Source organism: Calypte anna, chromosome 8, assembly GCF_003957555.1.
Source record: "Calypte anna isolate BGI_N300 chromosome 8, bCalAnn1_v1.p, whole genome shotgun sequence".
Classification (NCBI taxonomy): Eukaryota; Metazoa; Chordata; class Aves; order Apodiformes; family Trochilidae; genus Calypte; species Calypte anna.
In genome coordinates, this window is record NC_044254.1 from 13,844,783 (window position 1) to 13,867,359 (window position 22,577).

The 22,577-nt window shown below is 38.2% G+C and overlaps 2 protein-coding genes across 2 annotated transcripts in view; both read right to left on the reverse strand.

The window, feature by feature from the left end:
* DR1 (down-regulator of transcription 1) overlaps positions 1 to 11,733 on the reverse strand; it is an 11,926-nt gene extending 193 nt beyond the window's left edge. The window contains exons 1-3 of the mRNA XM_030455466.1: positions 11,057 to 11,733; positions 5,199 to 5,362; positions 1 to 1,955 (exon numbers count right to left, since the gene is read on the reverse strand). The exon at positions 1 to 1,955 is cut by the window's left edge and continues 193 nt beyond it. Of these exons, the coding sequence (XP_030311326.1) occupies positions 1,809 to 1,955; positions 5,199 to 5,362; positions 11,057 to 11,276 (531 nt within the window). The 5' untranslated portion in view covers positions 11,277 to 11,733 and the 3' untranslated portion in view covers positions 1 to 1,808. The remainder of the gene's footprint in view (positions 1,956 to 5,198; positions 5,363 to 11,056) is intronic.
* A 2,066-nt stretch (positions 11,734 to 13,799) lies between these two features.
* LOC103525961 (retinol dehydrogenase 8) lies at positions 13,800 to 20,447 on the reverse strand. Its single transcript, XM_008490965.1, has 6 exons — positions 20,351 to 20,447; positions 19,093 to 19,254; positions 17,829 to 18,008; positions 16,780 to 16,873; positions 14,923 to 15,106; positions 13,800 to 14,033 (listed from the first exon to the last, which is right to left on the reverse strand). Exons 1-6 carry the CDS (start codon positions 20,445 to 20,447, stop codon positions 13,800 to 13,802), a joined length of 951 nt encoding a protein of 316 aa, XP_008489187.1.
* Positions 20,448 to 22,577: the final 2,130 nt, after the last annotated feature.

Sequence of the window (22,577 nt, forward strand, 5' to 3'; positions counted from 1 at the left end):
TATTATTTAAAACAAAAAGACTCATTTAAAATAGAAAGAGTGAAGGTGTTACAGTACAAATTAGAAAAGCCAACACTGCACATTAACATTGTATCACTAGACTAGATTTTTCTACCTTTGGTACTTCAACCTTTACAGAAAACCACTTCCTCAAACTGCCTAAAATATTTCATTAGCATCCACATCAGTTTTGTTTTGTTTTTTCCTTTTTTTAACTGAAACATTCAAACAGATATTTTTCTGAGTTTTCATTGCATTGATCCATTTAAGGAAGTGTTCACATTTGTTCAATCTGTAACTTAGTGTGTCTCAAATTTAAATCAAAAGTCACTATGTGACTGAGATCTGAATATATATCAATTGTACCTACATTCCAATCTTAATGTAAAAATGGAAAAAACATTTTCTGCTTGCATCCTGATGTCAACTGACTGCTGTAGCCCTCCAAGAATTTGAACTAGAGCAACTTGCTGAGGACCTAAGTTAATAAAAAAATCCACATTGTTGGAGAGCTATGGGATCATTTACAGCAGCATGTAAGTGGCTTTTCAGGTCTGCTCAGATTAGTGTACCAGAAGATATGCCAGTATTACTTCAAGTAACACATTAAAACTCAGCAATGGACACTACTGTGCTTTATTTCAACACAAAGAACAGCTGCTCATCCATTAAATCAACAATTTTCAAATTAACTATCAAAAGGTCTACTATATCATTTCTGTTCCATGTATTTATGATCACTCTTGGGGAACAGTTTACCAAAAACCTGGACTTACCTACAAACCAATCTGAATTAAGATAATGTTATCTTTCAGTCTTAGTAATCCAGTGGCAATCTAGTCTGGAGAATGTTAGCATTAATGCTGACAATGACTAATCAAGGTTAAATGAATCCCCTCCTTTATGGTAAGCATGCTCTTAGCTTCAGCTTTTGCCTTCTCATAGGCTCAAATACTTAATCATTCCCAGTTACATCAGTAGAACTAAAACAATGCTGTTTCATCAAGTTCCAGCTTTATATTTCAACAATATGAATAGATTTGGACTACAAAATACCATCAACAACAGTTAACATTAAGCTGGAGTGAAATAATAGAAGAGTTAGGTCTTCAAATCAGGCAGTCTTTGATGTGAAATATTCAGTTAGGACTGTCAAAGGATGCAATAATAAAATCATAGGTTTGGGTTGTTTTTTTTCACCCCTATACAAAAACATTACTGAATTTGTACAACTCCACTACACATACCTTCTCCTGGGTGAAAATGTATCATTTTCAAATTTAAGTGTGGTATTTGAGCATATATAATATTTATTGCCATATACATCCTCATTTTAAAAAGACCTAAGAATTCAGTCTCTGCTATGCTGAACTCTGCTTTTTTCCCCATTAACAGATTATGTCTACTGTATCACTCTCCCAAAAAACAATTAAAAATTCTAAATAAGATTTTATAGTTTAGTTAAAAGGGAAGAAATGCAAATGTGGATTTAGAGCTTTTTGTATAAATCTCATTGTATTTTATAAACTTGTTGTTTATTTTAACACTGTTTATTGATCAAATAAATGACGCACTGCTATCTAAAATTTCCATATACACCATTAAAAATCCAAAGTTGATATGATACTGAACCTTAAATCTTCAAGAGTTCAAAAAAGACAGTTTATACATGTACAGCACACAACAGCAGACACCCCTAGAATACCAATTGCCAGTCCATGATGCATACAAACTTACAGCTAAGCATTCATTTCACTGTTTTCATTGTGCAGGAAAAATATTTCTTAGACAAACTCAGCTGGTGAATTTCAGATATCATCTTCATCATCTTCATCCTGAGAGGATCCTGCCTGATTGGATGCACTGGCTGAGGCAGCAGCAAGCTGTGCCTGTTGAGCTGCTTGCTGCATCTGTAGCCACTCCTGCTGTGCCAGTTCTGCTTGCTGTTGTCTGGCCTAAAGATAGGAATTCCATTGTTAAGGTCATAAATAGCTTGTGAAGAATCTCTAGAGTACCTTATCTTTAAAAGCAGTTTTATCTGCACCTGCAGATTTCCTTGAATTATTTTCATTAATTATACATATAAAACCACATTTAGGAATACCCTAATTATTTGTACCAAGAGGTTGAGCTACAGTCTCTCTTCCTCTGAAGAGATCACCATCTGGAGGATTTACAGGTACAAAACCAAGAAGGAGATAGTTAGTGTACCTAACTTCCATTGAAAGGATTGTGCTGAACCACATCCTAATGGAAAAATTAAGTGAGACAAAGCAATAGAAATTTTAGGCTTCAATTTCAAAGGATCTTAACATTCAATCACAGTTCAGAGATGAGAACAGCCCTACTTTGCTGATTACAAATACTAAACTTGCAGTTATGATATCATCCAGTTGTAGCACAAAGATACACGCTATCACAAAACCAAAGCAAGCCCTTTTCTTACTTTGCTAAGAAATCTTCAGAAAACAAAATAATATAAGGTCTTCTCAAATTACAGTATGCAGATTGAGGACAGTTTTGCCACCAGAAGGTACAGTCCTCTACTGAAAGGTACAGGATGTTCTAACAAAACATTTCAAGTAATGCAACTGGTGACCTCTCATTTTTCTATGCAGAATTTTCACTTGTTTTTCAGCAACTGCTGTGGATTTCACCAGTATACTAGTCAGTTGTGGTAAAGTTAAAACTCCAGTTTCTATTTTGATTGAACATAAGAAAAATACTTAAAAGAGAAAAACTTCAGTCTCCTTCACTTTTCTACTTTTACAAATCATCATTAAAACTGTAATTATTTCCTTTCTAATCCCATTGCACTTGTACAAGTTTAGTAACTTTTCCAAAGCATCAACAAATATTACAGTTTTGTAGAGTTCAAAATGCCAGAAGATGACACTTTGGAAAAGGATCAAAACTGGTTTATCTACTTAGCAAAGTGAAAAAATGAGTCTTCCTTTATTATAAGAAGTGTCACATTTCCTCAGTCTGTTCTATCATTAAAAGAAAAAATTTATATACAGGTAGAAATCTTCTCAATTAAGCATTTTCAGTATTGAAAACTTCCAAGTGTTAGTGAAGTTACAGGGGTTAGAAAACAACTTAAGACACTAGACAGTTTTAAAGAAATGAAGACAGCAGCATCTGTACATTCAGGACAGGCAATAACACACAAGATATCAATAGGGCTCCCTACTAACCTTGCTACAACTAAGTTTACTGTACAATCAGCAAGGTGATACACATGCAAGCATCAGGAAACCAGCTCAGCTCATCACAGTGTATGGGTCATTTTGTGAGTGCCAACCCTCACTGCCATATTTATATCACTTAGTTAAAAAATGGGGAAAAAACCTGTTGACTATGAAGCTTTCTAAATATCTCCTAAACTTAATTCATTTATTGCACAGAGAAACATCAAGAGGCCCCAAAAACAACCAACAAAGCAACAAAATCTGTTAAGGCCCTTGTCTTGCATAGAAACTTACAGACATGCATGAACATCAGGATAAGCCATTTTACCAACTTCAGATATTTACAGTCCTCCAAGTTGTAGGCATAACATTAACAGGCAGGTATTTTAAAACCAGAGCAAGAAGTCAACACTAGTGCCATGCTCTACAATACTAGCAAGATTAGCACAAAGAAATTGAACATGCACTTATATGTATCAGTTTTTAAAGATAACTACAGTACCTCTAACATTGCATCACAACTAGGATTTTTGAAAAATGAAACTGTCACCTTTCAATCTGAGCAGAAATTTTCCACACTACCCAAGGTTTCTTAAAAATCATTCATACAACCTTGTCAAACTTGCATGCATTGCCTCAGTTTAAATACTAAGGAACAGTATGTGTGTGTATATATGTATAAATATATATATATATATATAAAAATTATATTAAAATAGAACATACCTCCAGGGGTCTCTGCTTAGACAAACTGAGGCTTATATAAGGTAGCAATGGTTTCAGCATTTTTATAATTTTTGTTAATGTTGCTGAGGAGCTAGTACTCCCTTAGCACAATTTCTCTTTGCTGTTCTCTTATTTCATACATCATGCTAAGCTAGTTGAACAAAATAATAAAAAAACAGGCGTCAAACTCAGTATTATTTGTAAATCTCACCCTCAATCCAGAAGCAGCCATATTGGTCATTCTTATGTTAGGACTGTCAAACAAAAGTTTGCCCCACGTGGATTTATCATAACTAGAGTTCACTACATGCTGACAATAGGTATGTGGTATGCTGAAATTTTAAATGACTTCAAATTCTTCATGCAACTAAGTTTTAAGAAGCTGGAATGCTTCTTAAGAATAAGATGGCAGTAATCAGACATGATTATCGTGTAACCGAATAAGCATTTTTACCAGAGGAAATTAAAGTAAGCAGAAGTAAGACATGCTTTGAGTAAGAGGAAAGAGGAATCCAAGATAATTTTCACACCAGTTTAGAAAGTGGTCTTCTTGTAAAACTAAGAGAACAGTAGAGAGTAAGATGGTGCAGAAAGGTAAATGGGCTTTTAGTCATTTAAACTTGGATATGTTCACACACATTATCTGAAAAAAAACTGGGAGGGGAGGAGGCTGGGATGAAAGAAGAGCATGTGTGTGTGCATCCACATGCACTGTACTTGCAGGCAAATATTTTTCCTATGCCTGAAGTGCCTCTAAGAATTTATGCATGAATTCATGCAGACTCTTGCCAAGAGTAAAGGAACATGATAAAACAAAAAATTAGATAAATTTTTAATGATTAAACATTCCTTTCAAAGCCTAAGAAATATCATTGATGAACTCATGACCAGAAAGAGAATAGATACCTTCACTTTTTATTGCATTAACTGGTAAATTCATAGAAAACCATTATTCTTTTATTTCCTCAGCCAAGTAATTCTTAATGAATTCTCTACAATGAAATGGAAATACATAAGTAGTAGCAGAACCCCATGATTTTTAAACCTAGAGTATAAAATTCATTTGTATAAAAAATCCTTTACGTCAAATCGCAAAAGTAACAGGTAGCTGCATCTTATGTTTTGACTTTAGCCAATTCAAACGGGCCAAGATCAATAGCACATTAGAAGGCACAACAAATCAAAAGGAAGGGGATCTTCTTGAGGTGTGCACGTTTTTCTGGCATTAAATATGCAGCATTGATTTTTCCCATCTCATGAGTATAGTATTGCTTCACTTACTTTTGCAAATAATTCCTGTTGCTGCCTTAGAAGCTCTTCTTCCGGAATGCCGAGGTTCTCCAAGCGTGAACTGGCCTTTCTTCTCTTTAGTGCTACTGTTTTGCATTCTTGTAAGACTTCTTTTACTTCACTGATGTAGGAGCCAAAGCCCAAACTTTCTAGTGCTGGAAAGAAAGGAAGCACAGTACTTTTGTCTTTTACAAAGCTTATGATATTAGGTATCAATTTATTTACCTAAAAGATTAAAAAAAAAAAAAAAAAAAAAAAAGTAAAAAGTTATCACTTTTCTACAATCTGGTGATGAAAATTATTTGTAAGATCTGACATCTATTTTACCTGTGTCTTCTACGCATTTGAGAGTGCATTCTTCTCAGGCTGGTAAAATAAAGGTTAGTCAACTACAACCCAAGAAGTCTGCACCTGCACAGAATTCAGGGTTCACAGATACATTTTACTCCAGATAGGGGTAATTTTTCAAGACACCTTTCTTCCATCTTCTACATACAGAAATAAAGCAGAATTTATATATCTAAGATGTCTTTCCTGTCTGAATTGTTATCCTTTAATCTCTCAGGGATTCTGTGTTTTAGTTTTGTTCCAAGTCTCCAGTAAAAGCTAAACTAGCAGCCTATAACAGATCCAAAATGATATGTGTAAAATGATCACAGATCTTTCATTAAGACAAAAGAATTAGTATTACTGTAAATGTATTAATGTCAGCTTTTGTCTCTTAACATCTGAATTCAAGTGCCAAGATGTTAAAAATGCATGGTTCACACATACAAAGTTATATGAAATTATGTATGAGCTCATTATTTCTCAACAGAAACCCTTTTCTTTATCTCTACATGAAAATGTATTCAGAAACTAAAATCACGGACTCTGACATGCCTAAAGAAATCTCACATCCAGCTATATCCTGCAAAAGTAGGGTTTTTTAAAGAATAAAAAAAGTAAGAGGAAGGATTATAAAAACACAGGTGGAACATTTGAAAAAAGGCACACTGTTTCCTGACTCACTATTTACTATGGTATGCCTCCACACATACACACCTAAAAGTGGAACCTATCACAGAACATGATAAATTATAAACAAGCTTCACTTTAATAAAACACCTGGTTCATTTCCAGTAGTAGTACAGGTTTCCTTACAGGACAATACCTGGTTTAAGGTGGAAGATAAATGTTATGTCACATGTTCAATAAATAGCAAAATAGAGATCACAAGAGCAAATATTAACAACTTGTTATAAACAAGATCTCAGTTACACTAACTCAGACTATATTCTAATTTTCTAAGTAATCTTTTTCTACTTGTAATTATGGCAGCAAGCCATTGTATCATACATCTAAACAAAAACCCAAAGGTTCTAAGTTTTCAGCTTCCAACCTGTACTTAAGGAGACAAATAATAAACTGGCTTCAAATGGGCAGTACAGTAAAGCTGTCTAGTCATGCAGGACTACCATTCTTTTAACAGATAACATTTGGCAAAAGGATTTACATATTTACATGCCTATTTCTTAAAAAAAATAAAGTTAAAAGACAAACTGATTTAGAGATAATAAAATTACTTCAGAGACAGTACGCCAGTTCAGCCTCAGCCCACACACAGACTCTGGAAACACTTGTTCCAATTAGCCCACAGTGTCTATGACAATTATCAAAAACTTTCAGACACTAAGGTAATCCGACCTCAGCAGACAGGAGGCAATTCCATGTCTCATGGTCCAGAAGTGGTTAGTTAAGCAGTCTCTAAATATTTAAGAACTCATTCGATTTTAACATGTAAGCAGTATATATCATAAACTATCCAAATTTGTTTGGGGTTTCTTTGTTTTGGTTTGGTTTTCTGTTTTGTTTTTTTTAAGCAAAGTACAAACTGTTAAGAACTCTGCAAGTTTAACATCACTAAGACAAATCATCCTTGCAAATACAACAAAAGAACATTCAGGGTTTCAGGTTTGCAATCTGCTGCATCAAGAGAATGAACAATTGCACAACCAGAGGTCAACAGCAAGATGTGTATTTACAGAAATTTTAAACAAAAAAGAATTTTCTTCTTCTTAAAATAAAATAAATTAATAGAAAGAACTCGGTTTCATACAGAATACAGCACATACACACAAACAAAACCCAAAAAAACCCACAAAAAAAAACAACTAACAAAAAAAATCTGAAACTGAACAAAAAAAACCAAACCCAAAACCAACACCATAAAATGTGTGATATAACCAAGACAGAATTGTACAACTGTTCAACATAATAAAGCTATGAAGAACCACAAATACACCATAGGTCTAGTGTAGCAAAATTCTGCTGGCTGTTAAATTACTTAAGAAATTTACTACCCTCTTGAAAGACATCATGGCTTAACAGAACACACGCAATGCAAGACAAGCAGTTACTACTTTAGCAGTTACTGTTCCACCAAAATTCAGTTTTTCTATTTCTATTAAGGCTGAAAATTTGGTAACTTACTGCAATTACACCAAATTTAAACAACTGAATCCAAGATAAAACACCCTGGGGGCTGGCTCACATTTACAAACATAAAATCATTTCACCAGTTTCCTCCCACTCTTAAAGACTGCATGAAGGTGCTGATGTCTGATTCATCTGTTAAGCATAATTAGTTCTACATTTGCTTCTTATACAATCAGGTCATTCATGTCTGAGATTTTTACTGGTTTTATACTCTTTTGAAAGGAGTATAAACATTAACACAGTTGTTGCTTTATTGTTTGTTTTGGTTTGTTTTTTTTAACATTAAATGCTATCATACACACTGTCACTACCCTAACAGCATGTGAAAAGAATCTACAGGATTTGCCATCAGTCCACAGCCTACTTCACTTCACAACAGTTCTATTCAGTCAAAGTAATCAACTTTATAAAAACAGTGATTTAATATCCCACCATTTTCATAATTCAATGTTCATTTAATCATAGAATGGTTTGAGTTGGAAGGGACCTTAAAGATCTTGTAGTTCCAGCCCCTTGCACAGTCCTTGAGCAGCTGAACCAAGCTGCTCAAAGCCCCATCCAACGCAGCCTCAAACACTTTAATGGAGGGGGAAATCCACAGCTTCCCTGGGCAACCTGTTTCCAGTGTCTCATCAGAATTTCTCATAGAAAGCCTGCTTTGTCTCAACTTGCACAGCTATCAAGTGAGATTACTTTCTGTTCCAGTGTGGGATGATATTAATTTGTTTATTAAAGTCTCAAAATCACAACCAGATTCCTAATGGTGGGATTCAACAATAAGCATGGAGAGTATCTTCATGTAGAACTATTACGTAAACCTTATGCCTTCAGGGAAGCTGCTTTGTGTTTTATTACTACCACTGAGTGCTTATCATAGCCTGAGCACATCCAGCAAATGAGATCTCTCATGGGATGCAAGCAGCCTCTGCTTTCCTTTCCTTATGCTGCCGACAGCACTGTGCCAATCAAGGGTTTGTGCTTTCACATCATGAAACACAGCAGGGACTTCTCTCTGAAGCTGAACCCACTATCTCTCTGAATCCAGATGTAGAGGAAAGAGTTCTAACTCAGCATTTAAATAGTGCATCAGAGCAAGGATGTCTTAAGCACCACTGCTGCAAAATACTTAAGCACAGTGAAGAAGTATAGTTTCACATTACCTCTGGTACAGTCCGGTGGCAGGGTGTCACCAACTGCAGGGTGACACCTTGTTCCCCTTCCTCTTTCCAGTGAAATTCCCTTCCTACTCCCTGCTTTTAATGTAGTAGCTTCATGTTTACAGGAGCAGTCAGATCATAAACACACCTGAGAGAAATACATAGTCCTCCCTAGATTTTCAAAAAGCAACAGAATCAGATGGATCAGCACTTGCCAGATACAGCTCTAGGGAGGGTACAGAGATGCCTCTTGGCAGCAGCCTGTGTTTAGTCTGGGCCAAGCATAACACAATGGTCACCAGCCTCATCTTACTTCTATAGGAACTGGTTTAAGCATTAAAAGAAGCAAGATACCTGGATGTCCACAACAAATATACTTCAACTACTTCATTTGTTAGCATCCTTGTCATGGAGCTACATCAAGAAGCGATCAACATAGCCAGTATCTAGAGTGTATGAAGATGGATGAGAACACTGAAATGCTATGCCTAGCTACACGTAACCACTGTTTCCAAAATTAGCAATCTAAACCCACATACCTTGCAGAGGAAACATCTGCCAACCAGCCAGCATCTGGAAGAAGCTTATAGCACACATAGCTCCCTAAAGATAAGAATAGCAGAAAATCCAAAAAACAGCTCCTTCCACCTCCAGAGCATTATAAATATGGATACAATTCCAATATCTTCCTTAGCAGTATTTGACTAAAAAGTGCATATTTAATTTGAAATTATTTTTTCCTCATATCTGGTAACATAAAGACACAGAGCACAGAAAAATATTTGGTTTGGGGCCACCTGCTGAGGACATGCACATCCACCTACATGTATATACACGTACACACATTTTGGTTTCAATTTCTTTTCCAGAAAACTCAGACTAACCCTAGAGCAGCAATAGGTGAAATATTTTCCTAAAATCTATCACTACTAGGCAAAAAAATACTTTCATACACTAATTCTTTACTGTCCTCAACCTTAAAGGTTATGTCTATTCCTGTTTTAAGAACTGAGCACAAACATTTTGGTGGACACTTGAAACCATTCATGTATTTAGTAGATCATACTCATAGTATGCTTCCACATGCAAGTACAACTTCTACTCTTCACATCCTGAACTTCTGTGATGGTGTTGCTTTGCTAAACTTCCAGATTTACATTTATTTTATTTACCATTACAGCTCATACAAGCTACTTTTTTTTTGCTACTTTTTTTTCTGTTCATAATCCCATCAAGTACTTGAAATTCTTCTGGTTAGCAAGCTGATACAATCCAAAGAAATCAGATTTTTTGTTTTTCGTTTTAAGCAGAAAATCATTTCCAAAAACCCTGTTATGTTTTTAAACTAATTTCATACCATCACAGTATTGAAAATAACACTACCGAAAATGCTAATGTTAATAAATCTACCAAACAGCAGAATAAAGTACTCTTTCACTACTACTCCCATTGATTTGTTTGCAGTGACACTGCCATCAATAACCTTTACTTAAGCAGCAAAGTGACTAATTCCTGAAAACAGATGTCTGATGCAGAATTAAGAATGAGGCAGAACATAAAAAAAAGCAAGTGAGAAGCAGACACAGCACTCTTCTTTTTTGAAGCAAGGAGAAGTGCAATTAAAGATGAGAAGGATGCAAGAGCATAGGTCAAGTTTAAATGCTTTCTACATCAGATTACAATATTTAATTGCAAAACAGTAAGACTCCAAGGACAGTCCTATAGGAATATTTTGCTCCCTCAAAGATCCAGACAGGACGACTCTGGCTTAAAGTCTGGACTTCACATACCCAATCACACATCTTTTGTCAGTCTCCAATTAGAAAGCCACTTACTAGGATCAGGATCTTAGAGCATGCTGTGAAAGAAATACGCATTGCCATTCGAAAAAGCGGATCTCGTTTCACCGGTACGAAAAAGACGAAAGGAATTGGTGACTCCACTCAAAGCATCACGGACTTCTCCGAACCACAAAACGAGGATTGGTCCTGAGCACTCTAAGCACCCACTCTGACTACACAAAGCCAACCTTTCCTCGCAACGCGACTGACAGGCCAAGCAACGCGTACTTCTCCTCCAGACCCTTACCAGAGCCCTGCCCTTTGTCTTTCCTATAGCTGCAAGAAATCAGACGCCGCAAGAGGACCGGGGCCGCTCAAAGCCTGGGCGACCCGTGGCGAGCCGGGCAGAAGCACATCGCCTCCGGAAGCTCACCTTGTATGACGTGCTCCGGGGAGATGGTTTTCTTTTCCGATTTGTTGCAGATCTCGTTGGCCTCGGAGGAGATGAGGTGGATGAATTCCGTGCAGCAGTTCACCACCAGCTCCCGGGCATCGTTGGCCACGCGGACGTTGGGGAGCGTTTCCTTGATCATCTTGTTGATGGCAGCCCTGGGGATGGTGAGGTCGTCGTCGTTGCCCGAGGACGAGGCCATCCTGGCTGCCGCTCGCTCCCCGCCGGGCGCTCGGCCCCGCGCTCACGGGCTCCCCTCAGCTCCCGCGCGGGGCTCCAGCGCGGGGCGGGCGGTGCCGCGGGAGGCGACGCTGCGGAGGGGCGACGCCGCCGCCGCACGAACGGGCCGGACCGGGCCGAGCCGGGAGAGGCTGCCGAGCCGCCGCAGCGAGGGGCCGGGAAGCGCTGCTCGGGCTCAGGGATCCCTCGGCCGCGGCGCCTGCCACTGCCGCCTCCGCCACATTCTTCGGTCACTGGCCAAAGGCCGCCGCCTTAAGAACAACCTGATAGAAGGCGAGCCGCCAAATTACCGGCACGCAGCACGGCTCGGCTCGGCTCGGCTCGGCTCGGCTCAGCACGGCTCGGCTCGGCTCGGCTCAGCACGGCTCGGCGCCCTCCGCCCCCGGCAGCGGCAGCGTCCGGGCCGGCGGTGACGGCGGCCGCGAGGCGGAAACGGTCTGAGCACGGGCTCGACCTGCCAGAAACGTCATTCCGCCGGAAGCCGGAAGACGCTTCCGCAGCCCGACCCCGCCCCCCGGGGAGCGCCGGAAGCTCTGGCGGCGCGCGGCCGGTGAGGAGGCGCACGTGGGGCGGCAGCGGCGGGGCCGGGGCGGGACGGGACGGGACGGGACGAACCCGCTGCTCCTTCGGGAACTGCGGCCCTGCACCTGGGAGCTCTTTCCTCGGTCTGTGCGGGAGCGGGGGTTTCACACCCTCTGCCAGCCCCTTCCTTCCCAGAGGCAGGAGGAGCAGCTGCTGCTCGGCTCTTCCTCTGCCGTGGGTTTGCTGGCGGCATTGCTGGGTTTGCTGGGGACCCCTCTGAAGCTCCGCGTTCTGCTTTCATCCGCTCCATAAGCGGTACCGAAAGAGTTGCTTGAAGCAGAATTAACCAAACCGCAGCGGTGTTCGATACCAACGCTCTCCAGCTGCAGCCTCTGCCAGGGACAGGCACTGACCTTCGGGTGTTTCTCCGAGCCGGCACCCTCAGCAGGTCAGAGCCGTGTGGCTCTGGCAGCTCCTCGGGACAGAGCTCCCTCCAGCCCCAGCAGCAGGGCGCTGTCGGTTCCTGCATTCCCCTTTGCAGCCCAGCTGCCATTGCCACATCTGCCCCCCTCCAGGCGCTGGTGCTGGGGTGCAGGCACCAGCGTGGTATCTTAGAGAAAGAAGTGTGAGTTAGGGGAGGCACCCAGCTGAGGTGCCCAGCGGTGCACAGGCTGCTGCTGCACTGTCCTCTGAGCTCTGCCCTGTTTGTGGTCCTAGGGAGGTCCTACATACACCCCCATACACCAACCCCCCAGCCACCCCAAAAGGGTCATGACTGCAAAGCAAGCCAATCATTTCCTGGAGTGCTTGGCACCTGCAGAGGCTGCCCGAGTGGGGCTGCAGCTTGGATCCTCCGTGGCAGCCTTTGGGCAGGAGCAGGGCAGGGCTGCTGCAAGCCCCAGCATGGAGTTAGATTGAGGCTTGGTGAAAAAGGACTGAAGGAAAGAGAAAACCAGTTCTTTTATCCCCAGCTGGGCCCAGGGTGACACAAGGACTGCTGCTGGAACTTGCTGGGAACCTGCAGCAGGGAGGCCTCAGGGACACGGGAGCTTCAGCTCATCGTGGGGCAGCTCTCAGGCAGGGCTGGAGGTCAGAGAACAAGACTGCCCAAGAGCAACAGCTCTTGAATCCAGGCTCCCAGCCCAGCCTCAGCTGATTTGCAGGACTGTGGTGAGAGAGAGGGAAAGACTTTCTTGTCATGCTAAAATTTTGGCTTAATATGTACTTATTTGGAGTGCTTGGAAAAGGAGAGCCACTCGAGGCACTGAAGGCATTTAATGGATTACTTCTTACTGATATTTTGTTATTGTTGCAAGAAATAGTACCCAGATCCTAAAAAGTTATTTTATTTTAAGATGCTCCTAAGAAATCTTTTATTATCCACTTTGTTTAATATGCCAGTAACAACTGCATGTAAAGGAACCATTCAGAATACTATAATACATACATATGTATAATAAATATTCCAGTTGTGACATTTTAAGATTCAGGAGACTTTCTCCTATGTTACTGGTAAACAGACCTGATTCCTGAAAATGAGAATAGTAATTCCCTCAACACATTAGCAAACTAGTAATTCTAATAAGTAAAAAGAAGAAAAATGCTATTTTAAGAATCTAAATAATTTACGTATGGTATACATCTCAGTATCTATTACATTCTAATAAATTAAGAGGATCAGTCTTATACTGAATACTCAAGCACAGCCAATGTTCATGTTCCTATGAAAACAGCTCTGTAAAAAGCAACTAAACAATAAACCTACAGTGACATGATTTCAGTTTCAAGTTCTGCAAACTGTAAAGTTCAAGATAAATGCATTGAGCTGAATATCTTAGTTAAGCTCAAATGAACATCTTTAGTGCCTCTTCACAATTACAGAGCAAAGGCATTTGAATAACCACATACTGTGTCATCAGTAGCTACAACAAATATTTCCAACTTTCACTATATAATCTCAGGCTTATTCTGAAGGTTTTCCCAGGTTAAAGCTCTTTCTACTTCTCCACCTTAGCAATTTGATAAAGTTAAGACTTGCACTGAAGATTTTGTCATGATGAAAAACCATTTTATAGAATGTATCAATGGGTAGATCTCCATTTGGATCTGCATATTTCAGAGTTGTCATTGGAGTATACAAAGTGTTGGTCTGATGGCGAAAAGGTGGATTTTCTGTGAGAATTATCTTTACTGTATGCTGTCAAGAGCAAGAAATAGAATTGTTAAAGAACCTTTACCAAAAAAAAGGAAAGTAAAAACCTGGCTTTCAGCTAAGCAGAGGAAAAGTGAACAAATAAAGCACTAGGGTTATGTAAAACCCTGTATGGAGTCTTACTAGAATTTAATTAGAATTTTTTTTTTCCAAGAATATTTTTAAGGCCATTACTTCTGATTTATTTGTAGTCCTGTTTCTGTTTATTTATGCCTTAGTGACAGTACCTTACACCTAAACATCCTGAATAGTCCTCCAAAATTATGCCAATATGTGCACAATAGGCAGAGCCTTTCTTTTACAGTTCACAGGGAAAGGATCAAACAGTGCTCTTTTGCAGCAGGATCTGTGAAGGTTCAGCTGGCACTGAAGCTAACCTTAGCTGTAAGCACCTGAAATCATTGTCCCCTTTCACAGCTTGCCTAAACTTGTCTTCCTGTAGGAAGCCCCAAGCACTAGAAACTCTGTCCATGTATTTTCTATTGTGCCTTGGTCATCTGAGGTAGCTGAATGAACTTCACACAGTGGAGGGATTGCTCGTGAGATGGAGAGAAGAGCAGCTTTAGCCAGTGATGGGAACCCTGTGCAGATACATGGTAGCAGAATGTTCACACTTCACCAAATGATGTGTAAGTGCACCTCTAGTGTCTTCAGTACATCAAAACAGACATCCTTTTAATATTCTAAAGGGTTTTGCATAAACCTCTTTAAATTCTCTTTAGTTTAAAAACAATTTTACTTTGTGTAAATTACATTAAATCTAATGCTTCTACCAAAAGAACTCCACCCACCAACCAACCAACCAACCAGTACATTAGTATATTACAAAGAAAACATAAAGAAAAAATAAGACGGAGAATCATTGACGAGTTACCTCTGCAACTTCTTCTGCACTTTGTCCAAGGCTCTGGAAAATTTGTTTGTAATTTTTAAGGTAAATATTAGTAAACATCTCAGCTGTTTCTTGATCTGCAGCTGAAAGATCCATTTTCATTCCATCTTCAAATACTTTTCTTTCAAACTCTGTAACCACTGGGCCTGGTTCAATCAAACTTAACCTGTTCAAAAAGCAAAGTTATTGACTACCCTCCCTGAGAAATATACCTCCCTATTCTTCCCAAAGAAAAATACTGGAGCTGTAAGCACATGTTACCAAACAATACTCAACAGTACATCCTGTAGCAGCAATCCATACCACATTACTGATCTCATGCTCCTCCCCATCCACACAGAGCAGAGCAATCTGTGGAGCTTAAATTTCAGGGAAGTGCTGTAACAAATCATGGCAGGAGTGAGTGCTGTTGTTTCCTGATGTCTCACAGCTGTGAAATCTGAGGATGATTTAGCCACAAGAACTTAGCACATATTAAGAAAAATAATTAAAGCATGATAAAAGCATTCATTACTTTCTGGACAAAATCCTACATAGATTTCTTTGTTATAGCTTTCCCATGATAATATTAGAAGTAGCTGAATAAGACAGGGGATTTGCCTAAACTTGGATTTTCTTTGTCGAGCTATCAGTGTTACACACTTCAAGATCCCTCCACAATACTGTAGCAATATGAAACACAGAGAATTTTGCTGTGGGTGGCCAGATTTTGGCTGTTGTCAAATCTGTTAAATTTTATATTGCTTAGGAGCACATTAAAACAAATCTCTGAAACACAATCACTGCTCAGTTCTCTCCCAGCTCTTTTCTCAGACAGCAATTACTCCCAGCCACTATGTTTATCAAAACATCCTTTAGGATAGGACTTCTTCCAAGACTTGAGTTCTGACCAGGCTCTTCTTGAGAACTAAATCAAGCTGCTGACCTTGACAGCAGAATTCCAGCCGCTGCTGGAATTAAAGCTTTTTCTCTTGCATCACTCATCATACTGGACCTTGAACTTTTCCCAATCTACTTTCTTTTTTAAACCTCCTTTTTGCTGTATCTTATACTCTTGAAACCTTATAATGAATTCTGGTATATCCTATGTATCAATAAGTTTATTTTAAATTTCTCTAGACATTTCAAAGTGACATGCAAAATCGGTTTGGATGCCACTTTGTCTCTGAAATCCCATGACAGGAGCTGTCTCTTCTCCCACAGCACAGGCACATAGAGGAGCAATGGACATTTAACAACCGTTGGACTTCACACGAAGAACAGTAGCAGAATTACATGAATATGAATATACATGTAACAAATCCAAAGTCCTACAAACAATGAACAGGACCATTCTCTTAAACAGTTCTCTTAATTTAAAAATTAAGAAATAGTACACCACATTCTCACTTTCCTCCCACCTCCTGTCAGTATCTTAGCCTGTGTTCCATTCTGATGCATTCCCACTTACTCTCCATGATGAGACCTTGAACTTAATCTGTGAATTCCCTAAGAAGTTATCCTTTCAACAGAGTAAAATTACAAGTTGAGATTTTTTTTCTATTCCTATGATATGGTGTGCAAGAATCTGTTTTCCAAAGTGTTACATAAGCTGCACTTTATCCAGGCTAGGGAGGCCTTAACTGTTTAATATAACAAGTTTATTTTACCATCTAGATCTTTTTTTTATCTGCTTATGCAGTGTGATGAATGTGGACATTTTTATGCATCTTGTGATGTACAACTTCCATGAGTTCCTCAATCTGTTTCTCCTAGATAGCAGAAATATTTTTAAAATTGTTTGCTAGCTATGAATGTATTTACCTAAAGTTCAGTTTACACCAGTGGATCAATACTTACTGCAGTTTGAACTTGAGTGCTTGTATAGCTAAACTTTCGCAGAATCCTTCCACAGCAAACTTAGATGCAGCATAAACATCATTAAATAAGATACCTGATGGTAAAAAAAAAATAATTTTGAGAATGTCACTCTATTCAACGTATATATATATAGCTTAGTTTTAAAATCTTGTTTTTTCCAGAAGTTTCTACAGTCTTGCTGGGAAAACATTAGAAAAATGAAATCCTTTTCTATGAAAGGATGCTTGAACAATGCTTTTCCTCCTGCCAGCTGATGGTGTAATCTCTGTGGATGTTATTAAAAATTTTGTAGTCCAAGATACTAAAGTGTCTATACATACAATGGCATCTGCATTATTTATCAGCAAGACTTTAATGGGCTACAGATGAACAGAGAAGCTGAGTGCAGTGCAGGAGACACTATTATGCAAGAGAACCAGCTTGCATCTGCGTGACTGAGCAAAACCATCAGTCCATTTAGGTGGATGGTAAGGACTGTATTAGCAATAACAACTCTTGCAGTGTGGCTTAGGACCCTTGCTCACCAGAATAATCCAGGTAAGATCAATGCCACTGTTGTAATAATTGACACAAATACAGCTAGACCAGATGGAACACAAGATTAGGAGCATCATGATCTGCTGCTAAAATTAGTCTGCAGAGTCTTAAGAGAGGAGAAACTTTACAGAAAGGTGGTACAATTGTCCAGGACATGATTGGATTTTTCTCCATTATTATTATTATTATTGTGCAGAATGTGGTAAGTTTGCCTGTCCACAAACTATTCCAATAGGAAAGAGAAAAGTAATGATATGCACTGTTCTCCACCTAATAAAAATGTTAAATTTAAAAAAAAATTAAATAATTAAAGTTTTAATTCAAACTCTAAAACAAAAAAACTCTGCAGGTTTTGCTGTTAAAGTGTGTTGAGAGTATTTGAGTAGGAATGTACTTTTTTTCTCAGATAAAAAGAGTTGGGCTTTAGATTTTGAATACTTAGTTCAAACAAGCAAAACCAACAAAAACAAACAAGAAAACTACAACTTTGCCTTGTATTCCCATAACACTGCTTATTATAACTATATGCCCGCTCTTTCTCCTCTTCATGTCAGGTAAGATCTCCTTCAGCAGCCGAACCAATCCAAAGAAGTTGGTGTCCATCACAGTTTTCATTTCATCTATGGTCTGACATTCAATAGGTCCAATGAGTCCCATTCCAGCATTACTAACTGCACAAAATAGACGACAACAGTGAGCAAGAACCTACACAAACATTAATTTGTAATCTTTACTGAGTAGCATTTGAAAGTAAAATGAGGATTAAGGATTAAATAATCGTTAAATAATCCTTGAATAAAGGATTAAAAGATGCTATTCTGTCACTAAAGCTTTGCAAATATGCTTGACATTTCTATGTGTTATTTTTAATCATGGTTTTAATCAAATTTACATTATCTGGTATTTTGCATTTTAACTTCTTTATCTATGATTAGCCCTTTTTCTCTAAATAATAACAGAATTATAGGAAAATAAGACAAGAATTATCTGTATTTATTTATAATTCACTATTAAGAATTACAGGTTACAATCAGTACCTGTAAGAAAGAACAGAAGCCTTCAATATATTTCAGAGGATTATAGACTTTATAATACAATCTGCAGAAGATGCTTGCTAAGCAGCACTTTAATAATTAATCAAAATAAAGGCAGGTCTATACTTTTCTATTAAATAAGATTTAATAGTTGATGGTGTAAGCAATTTCTATCTTACTAAGATATTAATATTTATTTTTAGGAAAACAACATGAAAACACTTCTCATTTAATGATCTGCAAAGTACAATTACAACTCTCAATACTAAATGAAAGTACCTTTACTTTCTTTGCATTTGTTCTTTTACTTGGTAATTCCCAAGTGCTGTAGCTTTCTTAGTACAGGCAGCTTTTGCCTTCACTGTAAGGAGGGCAATATTTATTGATAGGGCACCAAGTGCTACACATGAAGAGGCCAATTTAGGCAAGTTAGGTTATCACATTTACTAAAAACTGTACCATGATATCCAAGACACTTTGCTGTGACCAAGTTTTTTCCTTTTAAACAGCCAAAACAACTTGCCTACTTCAAGGCAGCAGTGAGGTTTAATCCACTCATGTCTGCATGAAGCCTTAAGAATCTCAAACAGAACACACTATATCATTATTATGACTTTGACCATACAAAAAATACATTAATGAAACTTCTCCAGGGTATTTGAGATGATGTTCAATTAAAAAAAAATAACATTTGTTCATAGCACACACATCCTGCACTTGCCTAGGACATCAATTCTTCTGTCAGGGATACTATTCACACAAGTTTTAATAGACTGCTCATCACAGACATCCAGTTGTTTAATTTCAAGGGTTTTGCCCAGCCTGCGACCTACAGCTTCCTCAAGTGGCTCCTTCTTGGCCAGATTCCGCATCGTGGCGTACACTGAAACACACCAGAGGCAACACTGAAATAAAATCTCTTCTGCATTCTTACTAAGAAGTATAAAAGAACATTGCTTTTACATCATATCTTAAATATTAGTGACAGAACCCAGATAAAATCTTCAAGTAGAAAGGATCTATTTTCAACATATACTGCCAATGATTTCCCACAGTCTGGTTCTGAAATTTTCAAGAAATTCAAAAGGAGAATTAAATCACTATGCACACTGAAGAACATTCAGCCTATGAAGATATTATCACCAAGACTTTAAATCACATTTATCAAATTGTGCTGCTGAATCATTTTTAGGTACCTAAAACTTAATTTTAGATTCCAGATATCCTGTTTTTAAACTACTGTCACTGTGTTTAGCAGAATAACCATAATTTTATTAAAAAGTAGAAGGCAAATGCATTTGCAAGCTACTGCTAATAAACAGAAATTAGTTTCATTATTATTGTGGCCTAATTACCTAGAAAGCCATGAATCTGCATCCAGTCATTTAGCAGTAAAATACTGTGAGAGTAAGTGTGAGAAACACAGTTACCACAGACTGCATTCACCTTCCCATCTATGTTCAATCATGGCAAATATCCCATCTGGCAGCAGAAAGAAATCCTAACCCTTTTTTTACTCCCTTATGCCTATGCAGGGCTGGAATAATTCAACAAAATAGGCTTTAAAGTAAAAATAGCAAATTTTAGAACTGTTTTCCTGAATTCATTTCTTTAGTCTTCTAATGGGCATGTACATTTCATTCAACAGTTTCTAGTAGCCAGAAGCAAAGCTAACTACAATTATGAACGTATATCAGAGGTAGTATACAGACATCTTTAGCTTTTTTTTTTTTTTTTTTTAATTATTCAGGTCAAGGAGCTGTTCTGCTTCAATACGGGTACAGAGGTACCATCTGCTTACAGAAAGCAGTGTATTTTCAACCTATTAAATTTTATTGATAGTAAGAGGGGGAAAACTAACAGGAAACAAGTCAGCAAACTGAATACAATCACCAGTTAAAATCACAGAGGAAAAAAAAATAGTCATGCCTTGAGGAGTCTCTTTTTATAAAGATAAATTAACAGATACATTTTGTTACCTTTAAATCTTTTCTGCTCATCTTTTGCCATTTTTACAGCTAGTGCCAGGCCAATTCCTGAGGAGCAACCTGTAATGAGAACATTCCTTCTGGCCATTCTTTTTGCTGGGTGGTTCAAGCAAGAGAAGCAAGATGTTGTTGTTCAGAGAAGCAACAACCTAAATGTAGCTACAGTATAATGTCATTGGCCTTTAATGCTATATCCAGCTTTCCTGAGTCAACAAATCTGAAAATGCACACCAGGACCTTGCATGATTAAGGGATAATCTCCAACTAGACAAAACCAGAAGCAGGTGCTCCTGCATGAGCTTATAATCTGCATTACCTACATGGACTAATTACAAAATTTGATTAATCTTTAAAGTAAGACATTTGTAAGCTATGTGGGGTTTTTTTTGTAGTGGAATAGCCAGTTTACATACTACTGGAAGCAACAGGCTTGGCACAATTATCATTAGTCTATTGTGTCAAGTCTTGACATCTATGGAAAATAAACTGCACTCAAAATGGAATCCCTATGCTGAAGGTGATCAGATTTCCTATGCTTACAGCACCCTCACTCTTTTGCACAGAAGAAGAATAGAAAGAAAGAGAAAGAGAAAGAAATAGATTTCTTTCCTGATGCCTTACTACTATGAGAGTCTTAATAGGCTTTTTCTGTAATGTGAAAAATGGGATGTGGATTTGAAAAGTGACAAGTTGTTTTGACAGTTCACATTTCTTTTTTTGGCTCTGTTCCCAACCAAGAATAGAGAAAATAACCAAGTACACCAGCAGAGGAGACTAGCCAATAGGCCACTGAACAGAGCAGCTTCACTACATCCTTGCAACTGACAAGTTCAAGAAAAATACTTTAAAAATAAATCAAAAAAATTAAAAATAAATCAAAACTAGTATGTCATCTGATCTACTTTAGTTTTGGAGAAAATATTCCACCACCTTTGGATACAAACTCTGAGTTAAAGAGGGACATCTGGACTGGCAATTTGGTGTAATTCATGTTTAACATACAGTAAATGTTGGCATACTACATCCAGAACAAAAATTGGTCTCTTCTTAAATTTATAACCCCTCCCGAGGGGCAGAATCACCTTAATAAGCAATTACTGTTCTGAACAGCACTCAGCTAATTTCAATGCTATTATACACGGAAATATGTTTTCCAAGCTTCAATAACTCCACGTTAATGCAATGCAGTTCAGAAGAATGAACTTCAGTGTTCCAGAATTTGCATGCATGGAGATCAGTTGGTAGCTCAAGAAAGGCCACTACAGAAACATTTAACTGAAATTGTTAGAAAAATGAAACTATCCTTTCCAAAACAAAAAAACAGTTCACTTGAACGGTATAACAAGCGGAATCATTAATTTCTAAGGCAAGCAAGAAAATAGCAAGACAGCGTCTAAGGTTAAGAGAAAAAAACTCTGATTCTACTCATCTATTGGGTTGGAGCAGTTTTACCAGAGAAGTCAGTATCCTGATACACAATTTTAGTGCAAATGGTATTTAGCTGATCCAGATAAACTAATTGCTTTTGCTGCTCATGCACATTTATATTTAGTGCATGTAGGAGGAGCAAGCAAGGCTTTATGTAACACTATGTTAGCAGAACTCCACTAGTGTTGTGATGCAGCTGGAATTACAGATTGGTTGCATTTTCTACTTGAAATCCTGGTTTGAAGGGCTTACACATCCCTCAGCTTAAAAAAAAAAAAAAAAGCTGTTTGAAATTTCTCATTTAGTGCAGGAAAGCAGTTTTGTTTAAAACACACAATATTTTTATTTCAGTAAGTAAACAGTGGTGTTTTTTTTTACATCATCACGATTGATGATCTGAAACAGCAGAAATACTTTGGATGAGTGAGTCTTGATCTTGTGGATGGTAGCAAAATGTGTGCCTGGTTTTGTATAACCACTTCAAGTAGAAGGGCTACATTTGAGTAACATATTTGCATAAACAGTGAAAGACCTACCTGCTACCCAAGGAGCTGAACACACTTCCACCTGCAGAGGTGCTGGAATTCAACTGATAGGCTTGTTGGCCAAGATACTTTTAATACACCAAACACTTTAGCATAATCTTTAAATTACAATAGATTCAATTCTTTTCCACTGCTTCATGTTCAATAACTTTACTATCTTCATTTTCTGATGCATGAATCACATCTTAATGCACATAAATCATGTTTCATTTAATCAGACACAGATTTAGGCCTCGTAACCATAT